Consider the following 11648-nt stretch of genomic DNA (forward strand, 5'->3'; position numbering starts at 1 on the left):
CGACAGTCCAGACTGACAATCTTCCTTCAATATGTTGTTTCCCCTTGGAAGCAGCAGCAGCTACAGACCTAAGGAACACTAAGGATGTGGGTCAGGTCATCTGTGCACTCTCCAAACTCTCCCTCATTGCCCTAGGACAGTACCCCTCTATTTCCATTCTGTTAGCACCCAGGTTCCTGGCTCCTATGTGGGCCAGGACTGTACTCTCCCCAGCCTACAGCCACTCTCTCTAGCAGTGCGGATATCAGAGGGTTTGGGATCACATTTTAGCTTCCGTCCCTAGGCTAAGGGCAAATACATGGCCACACAAGCAATAAAGAATAACACATAAACAAACATGAAAATGGAAAATAAAGTCTCTTTTCAGAACGGTTTGTGCTTTCTTAGTAAGCACCACTCCTTATTTACCAAGAAAAAAGGTCATGCATTTGTTCCTTTTTCAAAACTTCAGTCCCTAGAGCAGCCCTATGAGATAAATCTCTTTTTCCACAAGGACTGGGGGAGGCGGGAGCTCCAGTGCCATGCAGGGTTATCTCATGCAGAACGTTCATTGCATGACAACAATAATGTGGAGCTGTGGTCAGTTCTGTTGCACAAAACTCCTTAAGAAATACATGCAATTTCTCATATTCCTTTGCAGATACTTAAAGAAATATTTCTGAAAGGTAAAGTAAATCAGTGCCATCATCCCCTGTTCCAGTACAAAGACCAGAGCCCCTGCTGGGCAAGCAGTGCTCAGGCAACTCAGTACTCACAGGGGTTGCACCATAAGGAACATATTGTCACTGTGTTCTGGAGAGCCATCCTGGCTGGCTGACAGTGCCTCACTGTAACTCACAGGGAACAAGTGAAAATATTTTATATGTATTGTACGTATGTTTATAATAAAAGGCCATAATACATGTAACTGCATTACAGGACTGGAATGTTCATTGAGGAGGTGAGAGCAGGTACAGAGATACATGGACTGCCAATGCTAGTGCCGTTATTTCAGGAAGAAGGCCAAATTGTGGCACCCAGCTTGGGGGGGCTCGCAGTGAGGACCATCCTGCCCTCTGCCACCAGCCCTTCTCAAGCAGCTCTCTGGAGCTCCCAGGGTGCAGCCATGTGATGCTCAGCTCAGGCCGGCAGCCAGGAATCCCCACGCTCTGCTTGCAAACCAATTGAGCGGAACTGGAAGGGACAGCTGACAGAAGTGGAGTCTTTGTCAAAAGAAGGCAGTTCCTTGGCAGGAGCTGGAAAAAGCGACACGTTGCCAGGTGCACAGGAGTTAGCAGCACGGGGCTCCTGCAGCAGGCAGGCTATTCCTAAGTTTGCTGAAGCCCCATAGCTCAGAGCTGCAAACGCATTTACAGCTCCGGGGAGATGTGCCCGCCGCCAGCAGCCTCACTCCGTACCCGGGGAGATAAGCCCCGACTACGAGACCGCGGGGCAGAACGCCCGAACATCACCGCCGCCCCCCGCTCTATCATGGCGGCCTGGGGTGGGGGGCGGGCGGCCTGGCGGGAGGGGCGGCGGCCATCAGCGGCCATTGGCTGGGCTCGAGCCGCCGCAGCGCCCCGCACAGGGCCGGGGCTGCCTCCTCCTCCTCCCGGAGCGCAGAATGGAGGCGCCGCCGCCGCGGGGTTTCTCCGAGGAGCAGTTTCGGGCCGCCTGCAGCGAGCTCGGCCAGACGGCGCCGGGGCCGCCCTGGCAGCTCCTGGTGGAGAGCATGGGCGTCAGCATCTACCGGCTGTACGACGAGGTGGGCGGGCAGCGCGGCTCCTCGGGGCCGAGCCCTGCGGGTCCGGGTTGCGGTCAGGCCGAGTTCCGCCGCTGCCGCCCCGGCTCGGTTTCTCCCGGCTCTCAGAAAGCGGCTTGCAGCGTAATGCTATTAACTGCTGATGGAGAAAGCCGCTCTGCTGTTGCTGTAAACACCGCTCTTCCGAACGGCGGCGGGCAGCGGAGATGCGCGTGAAGCTCAGAGCGCCCCACGCACGGCCGCGCGCCTCGGGCTGCTGTCCCCGTGGCTTTGGGTGGGCATCGCTTCCCCAGCTCCCTGAAACGGCTGACTCGTTCCAGTTTTCTTATTGTAAACGGCTCTCTTTACTTGCTGCGAGATGTGCTGCTTTGCTTTTCAGAGCACGAATTGTTATTTCATACTCCATCAAAATGCTACTACTAAAGCCAAAACGCTTTTAGTAAAAGTTATTTAATGATGTAGGCTGCGATTTGTCCAGCAATGGAACAGATACGTTGGTAGAGAAGCATGGCATCGTTTCTACAACAGCTTGATCCTTCCGGAGCTGTGGTTCTAGAACTTGAAGGCTAAAGGCAGCAAAGGGACTGTCTGAGCCCGTGAGCTGTCCCGTGGCTGCCTTCAATTGTAAGGTATCAATCTGTGTGTTAAGTGAGGAGGTCAGGTCGTGGAGCAGTTGTGCTTTGTAGCAGCTCCTGAGCTCTGCTACAGTAAATTACATTGCTACCAGCTCAGTGATGAACAGTTCAACACTGAAGCAAAGGATTGATGCTTCACTGGTGCTACAGCAAAGATGAACAGCTTCTTGGCCCCGTTGCTATCTTCCGCTACATTAAAACTTCACTTTCTACAGTTGAATTGTAGAGCATGAAGAGGGAAAGAGAAGAAAGATCAACCATTCACTAAAAGAATGCTGTACAATTCTTCCTTCCCCTTCCCAAAAGATTGCTTGAATTTGACTCCTACACTGTATTCTTAAAATACTCTCATTGTTTGAATGTAGTTGTGAGCTGGTACTAACAATAGTGCAACACTGCCCTACAGGCACAGATGTCATTTCCATATGTTAGGAGAAACATCAGTTAGCGTTGGAGATATCCTGCACCCCACCCCTTCAGTGCGGGCAGCCTTCACAAAGAAAACAGCTAACAAATAGTACTCAAGGCAGATATATGTACATGTTATGTATAAGCATGAATACTGTAAAGCCTTCTTGTGACCCAGCCTCCAATACGCGCATAACCAACTTGCTGGAAGGCTTCTTCCAGGTCATGTACTACTTGGTAACCTCCTGGAAGTGAAAGATCCTTGTGCTCATTACATAGGGCCCAGAGACTCTGCCATAACGATTAAATGCTCATCTTCTGATATGCCTCAGTGTTGTCAGGAGTTAGTCTGGCTGCCCTGGCTACTGGATGCGAGAAGGGGCGAGTGTGTGAAGAAATGTCCCTTTGGAGCTACTTATGAATTAAAAGAGTACTGCGTAAGGGAAGGAACAACCATTGTGCTAGTCAGGCCAGCCTGTCTAGATTTATACTTTCATGTATAGATCAAAATGTCGAGAGGTTAAAGACTGAATCTTGCATTGTTTTTTCAACACTTGCTTTCATGGCTCCTGAGTATATCTGTAGTATGTGCCCCACCTAATTTCCTTCAGCTGTTCTCTCTGCTGCAGAATACTTCCCTTTCCTGTGTGACTTTTCCTCTCTCTATTCTGTTTCCACAGCAATCAGGACTTTATGAGTATAAAATCTTTGGTGGTCTTGCTGACTGTCCCCCAAAACTCTGTGCAGAAGTCTATATGGATTTAGAGTTCAGGAAACAGTGGGATCAGTATGTTAAAGGTAAGCTGACTTAGGTGGTATAAAAAACAGCTTTGTGTCCACGCTGACTCTTCCCACTAAAACATTCTTCAAAGGTATTTTAAATCTGTATTGTCAAAAGACTTCAGGACTGACATGAATGTTTTGGGATAAGGTTTTGTACACAAGTAAACACTCACATGAAACAGGTAACATGTCACTGCCACACAGCTTCCTTTTGGAACAAATTCTTTCCATGTTGATTAAAGCACATAATTGGCATCATTTACTATGCTGGAGCTCCTAGCAGCTTCTACTGCTGTGACTGTTATAATTCCTTAGTCCAATTGTAGCAGGTGTTCCGTACCTTCTGTGCATTTTTGCATATTGTATCAGGGGCTGTAAGGGTGCAATGGGTTTAATTCCATTTCTTTTTCCAGAAAGCACTGGTTGTTTTTGGCACCTTTTACAATCAGAAGTGTGTAAACCCAGAGAATAGCAGTCTAGTGCTTTTTCAGAGAACAGAATAACTAACTTAGTTTTTTCTGTTTAATGTTTTTGAAAGAAGGGAGTTGTGGCTGGATATCCCTACAGGGTTAAAGCATTCATTTGGTAGGGATAGGGCAATGATTTAACTGATGCAGGTATCCAGTAAATTTATTTTAAAGATATTCCATTTTAATTCTGTGCTAAAGTGGGCTCAGGCCAATAAAACTGCAACACGTGTCTTGCCAAACAAAGAATAGTGTTACCAAGTAAATGTTAATTGTTATATGCGCTAAGCCTATGGCAGCTCTATTGGAATGGTTACCCTAATGGATTTGGCTGTACTTGTACAGAAGAACACTTATGTGGCTCTTGTCAGTATGTGGGCACAATTCAGAAGCTGCCTCTAAATGAGTAAAGGTGTGATTTGTCTAAATGGGGAATAGCTCTCTTGTAGCAAAGGCTGATTTTCCACTAATGAAACAAAATGATATGGAGTTGGGCTCCAAATGCACAAATGCCATTAAATTGGATATCAGACATGTTAGCTAGAGTCACTTCAGAAGTCTTTAAGTGCATTTGGTAACGCCTTCTTTGAGAAAAGAAAGGAAGCAGTTGGGGGAAGCTACACCCTTGAAATAAAAACTAGATAAAGTTTGCAAAGCTGGCATTTTTATCCCTGCTGCCCTTGATATGTTCGTCTGCAAATTCAGACTTGCGTTGGTACTTCCAAGTACGTTGCACAGCAGTTAACCCTGTAAGGGCATAGACATTATGTTTGTAAAATGAAAGCTCTGCAGTTAAAAATGAAAGAAAAGCTAATAAGCCAATACTCCAGTGACCTCTGCTGGAAAGATAACATTGTGGCTTATTACAGCATTGGGATTTTTAAGCAGCTGCTATTGCTCCACTCTGGAGAAGAGGAGATGCTGGTTTTGTGGATGACAGCTGACTTGCAGAATATACTAATGGAAGTCTAGTTGGGAGCATGTTGTTTAGGGAAGGAATTTGCCACTTGTACACTCTTCTTGCCTTAGCAGTGAGGTTGATGGAAAGGCTTTGAATGAGATAACTGTCCGAACAGGAATTTGGTTGTGTCCTCCTCCAGAATTATTATGTTCTTATTTATTTTTGCTTTTAGCAGCAATGAATTTGAGTAGAAGCAGAAAACTGTGTTTGGTTCCTTGAACAATCCTGCTACAGATTTATTTTGTTAAGTCTTCTACAATTTTACATTCATGTCAATTTTGCACTGGAAGTGAAAAATATCTAACAATCTTTTTCAACTCTAGAACTGTATGAGAAAACGTATGATGGTGAAAAAATAATCTACTGGGAAGTGAAGTACCCTTTTCCTCTCTCAAACAGAGATGTATCCTTTCAAACTTCTTGCTTTTTGTGACTTTTATCACTCTGTCATTCAGGAATCCTGACAGTGTACTGAGTACTGCTCTTCTGCACTTGATCTAACACCATAAATGTGTCCTCATGCCTTATCAATATGTATAGCATGAAGAAGAGTGTAGGTTCTTCTTCCCACATGCAACTAAATCTCACATAGTCGAATTATTACTCTGTGGGATTGAATCATGCAGAAGGGTGAGAAATAGCTGGTATTTGTAATGGAATTCACCTGTCAATTCATCACACGTCGAACTGACACTATTTTGACATGCCTCCTCAACTTGGAATACAGTATGTCTATATTCGTGAATGTCAAGAGATGGATGTTGATGGGAGGAAGATCTGGGTTGTGTTAGCTCAAAGTGTGTCTGTTCCTCAGTGCCCTGAAAAGCCTGGTATTATCAGAGTTAAAAGTTATAAACAAAGTCTGGCAATTGAAAGCGATGGCAAGACTGGATCTAAAGGTAAGAGGTTATAAAAGTGTGACCGTGTTGCCTAAGAATGTTTGCATTAACAAAAAATATATGAAGAGGGAGAGTGGAGATTTTAAGCTAAAAGCAGTTACCAAAATTTGTATGTACTGAGCATTCAGGGTATTAAAATGAATGAACTACCCAACAAATACCTGTTTTCCTACTAGCCAGATCAGTTGAGTAGAGTTTGATGCTGGTTGGAAACTGCTTAATTCAGCAATGATTTGAGTATCACATTTGACAGATCTACAGAAGAAAGGGCTTTCCTAGAGAGTGGCTTCTGACTGAGATTAGCCCTTTAAAGACAAACTTAGAAAATAAAACAGGCTGCCTAAACTATTTTAGAATAATATAAATTAATATTATCACTCTCTGAGCTCCCCAAAGATTAACTAGGAAATGTTATACACATTTCAAGTTCCAGTTCAATACAAGTTTGAGGTTTTTTTGGTAAAGGACATGGATCAAAACTGTTGAATGCAGTGCTTCAGCCATGTGCTCTGGCAGTCTCTATCACATGGTGTTAGAGCTAATGCTCAAACTGTGTTTGGATAACTTTCTGATGACTTCTCTCTCATCTCTAGTCTATATGTACTATTTTGATAATCCCGGTGGCATGATTCCATCGTGGCTGGTCAACTGGGCTGCCAAGGTAAGTAAAGCTTGATGGTGTAATTACCTTTGGAACAATTTATTTGCTGCATCCAAACCAGTCTTCTGCATGCTGAATAGAATATATGTATGTAAATATGTGTATGTATACATATACATGTGTATATATATATCTTTAATTCCATTATACAAGAGTGACTTATCTGCTTCTCTCTTTACAGAGTGGTGTGCCTGCTTTCTTGAAGGATATGCAAAAAGCTTGTTGTAACTATTCTAAAAGAGCATAGGTCACATTTGATCCGAATTATTTAATTCCCAAAGTTCTGCACTTACAGAATGGCTATGACGTAACACACTGGATAAAATCTACCTCTAATACTGGAAAGAATTTTTGTTGTTGGTTTATGCCTTGAATCTTACTAGACCTTTGTTTCCTTCTCCAAGGGAAGTTAGTCACCAACATGGTAATACCATCATCAGCTGCCTCCTTTTCATAGCACTTATATTCTGTTACATCACCCATGCTTTGTTTGTGCTGACTGCCATAGGCAAGTTAGAGTTTTATCAATTAAAGCATTACATCTTTGGGCAAGAGATAATAGTTTTTACTAGGAATAATGTCTGAAATTATACTGAAAATTCTCTGTTTGTGTTATGTCTGGGTCTCTCTTTGTGGCCTTGCAGGGTGACTTCTTACTGAAACTGAATAATACAGCTTGCATTGCTTAGGAGGAAATGCTTTTGCTACATGAATTTATCATACTTAAAATGGTCTTCTCTACTAAAAAATAAAAATAAAAAATAACACATACAGGTAAATTACATGAAGCCTGCAGTAGGGACTGCCATGCTTACTAAGCTTCCTTGTGATGGTTTTAAGTCCAGATATAAAAGGATGTGTATGTAAAGCCTTGCATTCACATTTCAGTATGGCTATGTGGAATGTATAAAGCATTAGCTGTGTCTAGCTAGCAAAAAAAGAAGTTTGCTTCCACGGCTAACTTAATGGGAACAAGTTACATCTTTAGAGTCCGTTCCCTTACTGACTGCTTGGAAAGCAGCTTGGACACCAGCTCTAAATTAGTAATAATTTCAATCTGGATGCCTGCAACTGCTTTAGGGATGCTTGTTTCCCTGCTTGTGAATTAACTGGATATGAAAGTTGTGGTGGTTTTACATTTCTAATGCTGAAATAAAGAATAAAAGTTTTCATTTTGGATGGCAATCCACTAGAAGCACAACCAAGCAGGAAATCACATTTGCAGCACCTTTGCAGGGGAAGGACAGAGTTCAGCAAGGTTGAGAGAGAGCCTCAGTCTCAGGGATTGAAAATATTTTGCATCTTTACTAAACCTAATCTTGTTGCTGGACAAATCTGGTGATGGAGTAAGTTTACATTGCTAAAGAAGAAATGGTTGAAGTCACTGCCTTTATACTTCGTGGTTTCCAATAAATCATTACTTTAACTGTACTGTTTTCTTTTTTTCTTTTTCTTTTCAGTTTCTCATGTTTTAGACTCGCCATGCTGGGCAGGTCACAATGACAGGCTGATGTCATGAGCTGTTTTATTTCTAAAGCACTTATTCTTCAAAAGTTGGATTCATGAGAATTCACTAGGATTCCATGTGTTCTGACAGCAAACTTCTTAGCAGTTCAGGCTTCTTTTAAAAGTCTGACTTGGAGACTGTAACTGAATTGGATATTATGGTACAAGACAACATACTCCAAAAACATTTTTTTAGCTTTATTCATAATTGATTAAGTTTTGATCTTGTGTAAATTATACCTACACCATGAACTTTTCTGGATAGCTTGAACAGAAATGTATCTGCTGTAAAAGTTGTGCACAAATGCTATGTGCAGAGGTCAAAGAATGGCACCTCCTTCCCATGCAGCTTGTTCACAGCTCATGAAGATTAGCTTGCTATTGCCACCAGCTTGTCTACAAATGGAGTTCAAAGTTTGTGCTCTCAGAATGAACAGTGATGAATGTAGCATTGTTTGCGGGAAAAAAAATGAAAATTTTCCATTAGATGATGACTGAGCCTCTCATTTAACATATCCTATTCCAGTGAACAGAGCAGTGGGAACCAATGAAATTTTCATGATAGTCAAGTAGAACTTGAAAGCTAATGTTGTTTCTAGCAGTATACTGACATCTGATCTCAAGCTCAAGGATCTGATCCAAAGCTCATCAAGGATCTGATCCAAAGCTCACTATGAGTTGCAGAAAGTCTGTTCTCCTACATGAATTTTGTTTTAAAATTACCATCTCTTCTTAAAACCTATTTGTATGATATTGGTCTTCAAAAGAAGCTCATTTTTGACATTACTGCTCATCCACCTCCTGTTTCCATGAGAACTGATACTGGGCAACATGCAGCACTCTGTCCTGCCAAAATGTGTATGAGAAAATGGATAGGCCTCCACCCTTCAAGTTATTATTTCATGACTGTGACAGCAAATGGCTTTGTTGTAGCAGAGTGAATATAAACCATTCTTCCACATCATATTCTAGTCATTCAAATCCATTCTTTCCATATGATCTCTGTAAACTATTGTATTTGAGTTGGAAGGTTAAGTAAAGGAAAGATTCTGAGTAACCCAAAGTCAACACAGTGAGTGATGTCAGATGTGCAGTCACTAGTTCTGCCTCTCAGAAGATGATGCGTAAAGGGAAACACAAGTTGTCTTTGCTCAGGAAACATCTGGTTGATATTTTATTTCTCAAGCAATCATTGGCTTTTTATAATTGAGTGGAACAGAAAAATGTGGGAAGACGGGGGGAAGATGTAGACCTCTGGTATTAATGCTCACCAGTAGGCCACTTACCTTCCCACCAGCAATTTCACTTTCTATTGTTAGTCTTCTGTGTATAAAGAACAGTTTCAAATGAGATCTAATTGTATTTAGATTTCAATTAGCTGACAGTAATGTCTTCTTACAGACAGATTTGCCTTCCTCTAGACAGGAGAATAATTTATAACTATAACTATATTTACTGCCCCACTGTAGTATTCTGATCAGAGGAGAGTACCAGACTTCCAGACAGCATTTCTTCCTTTTTCACTCATTTCCTCAAGCTTAAAGGGCACTGGAGAACTCCATACAAAAACAGAAAGGAAGGCTTATGACAGGAGGTAAGTTATTATTAGTCTAGATGAACTACATTGAAGATAAATGTTATTTGAGGAGGAATAAGAACAACAAATCTCTGTAACAAGATGAGTCACGTTTAAATGATTTCATACCACTATGGCTCTTAATTGCAGACATAGGAGGAATCCTGACCAAAATGGTAAATCTAGTTATTGTTTAAACACTTCTAATATTTTTCTTCATCTGCCCATTAACATACTAATTAGGACTGCATATGAACACATACACTCTCATAAGATGGAACATCATATTTTCCCTACTGATTTAGGTATTTTCTGTTCTTTAAGAACTTGATTGTAACCCATTATTCTCTAGATTACAGAAGTAGCCTCTAGTAAGACAGGAACATGTTAAAGGGAACGGCTCTTCACTGGAAACCTTAATTTCCAACATAGGGAGAACTGCATACTATGAGTAAGTGTTTCACAGAACATGCCACGATAAATAAGGAATTATGTTGAATGGCCTTGAGCATAGCTATTAATATTATCCAGCATATAAATTGCCTGTATCCCAGCTGTGCAACTCGCTGAACTGTAAGATGTTCCTACAGTTTAAACACAAGTAACCATAACATAATGATTTAAGTAATTTTGTTTCTATCCCTTTGTCTGTCTTCCTTAGATAAACAATGTGATGCCGGAAGATATAGTTTTTCCCCCAGACTTAATTTTCTTACAGAGTTTCTCTATAGAGAAACCTTGAGAACGAATCATTTTCATAGACTGTGTTGTTCCAGTTTTGGATTGTAGCAGTTCTTCCAAGAGATTCTATAATACATAAAGCCAAAGGTTACTCCTACGTGCTGTACATAAATCAAACAGATACCTGCTGTTAAGTTACAAGGCTCACTGCATTTCTGTCTAAGCGTATCTTGAAAGGTTTTAAGCCTTCCCATTCTTCACCTAAAGCTGTAGGGGTTTTGATTTTTAATATCCCTAGTGCACATACATATCTTCCAAAGCATGGCAGAAATTATACATAATTGTTTGTAAGAGAATGTTTCATGTTCAGCTACAACTTGGAGTTATGGTTTAAGAGTGGGCTTTAAACATTTTTATTAAGACCAGACTACTGCTGTGCATTTTAAAAGTTAAAGTATTTTCTCAGTATGGAAGTCGTATAATTGAGCTGTATATTTGAATGGAGAGCATGATCCCAGAAGAAGCCAAAATTGCTTGTCCAACCCACTTATACTGTGAATGGCTCATATGATGTTGTTCGCCTACTGAAATAAAAACAAACAGTAGGAACATTTCTTCAGTAGGAAATTACATCGGCACTGAAAGGGCCCATTGTCTGAGAGTACGAGGTGGGCATGTGAGAAAGTACATTGCCTTCCAATGTTTTGTTGGGTTTCTTTGTAACGCAAGGATAAACTGACCCTTGATAACACAGAAGATTCAGTTCTAGGAACCATGAAGCGGACAGCATTGTCACTGGAAAATGAGCTTGATGAGTGCAATATAGTGACAGACAGACATGTCAGTAATTTATAAAAAGGACTTTGAAAACCACTTGGAGCGAGGTAGAGAATAAGAGTTAAAAAGTATTCTGAGGACCCTTAGAAGTCTTTCAAGAAAAACAAGCCTAGGAATACCTGCCAGACCACCAAATGCAATTACAGGCATCACAGAATACAAATAATTCTTTTTCCATGTACATTTCATATGCACGTGTCTTTAACTTATTTTTTCCAGACTAGTATTTTTTTTTTTTTAAACACTGAGTTTCTTTATTTTGAAAATACGATTTGAGCAGAGGACTAGCACTTTCCTCTGAATCTTTTTATGATGGGTATATATCAGTTGGTTTTTTTTTCAGATGGGAACATATACAGCATCATATTTAATTAAAATTAAATTAATATTAAGGGTATATTTTTAGGGTTGGTGAGTGGAGTCCTCATTAGATCCATTTCTCATTACCAGCCTAATTCAATACTTAGCAACATAAAGATAAAGAAATGCTGTA

General features: G+C 41.2%; 1 protein-coding gene across 1 annotated transcript; it reads left to right on the plus strand.

Annotated features, from left to right (window-relative positions):
• Positions 1-1556: 1556 nt before the first annotated feature.
• Positions 1557-9024, plus strand: PCTP (phosphatidylcholine transfer protein). The gene is made up of 6 exons (XM_072351817.1): positions 1557-1744; positions 3465-3582; positions 5319-5398; positions 5723-5894; positions 6488-6555; positions 6737-9024. Exons 1-6 carry the CDS (start codon positions 1604-1606, stop codon positions 6800-6802), a joined length of 645 nt encoding a protein of 214 aa, XP_072207918.1. The 5' UTR covers positions 1557-1603; the 3' UTR covers positions 6803-9024.
• The last annotated feature ends 2624 nt before the right edge of the window (positions 9025-11648 follow it).

Source organism: Excalfactoria chinensis, chromosome 17, assembly GCF_039878825.1.
Source record: "Excalfactoria chinensis isolate bCotChi1 chromosome 17, bCotChi1.hap2, whole genome shotgun sequence".
Classification (NCBI taxonomy): domain Eukaryota; kingdom Metazoa; phylum Chordata; class Aves; order Galliformes; family Phasianidae; genus Excalfactoria; species Excalfactoria chinensis.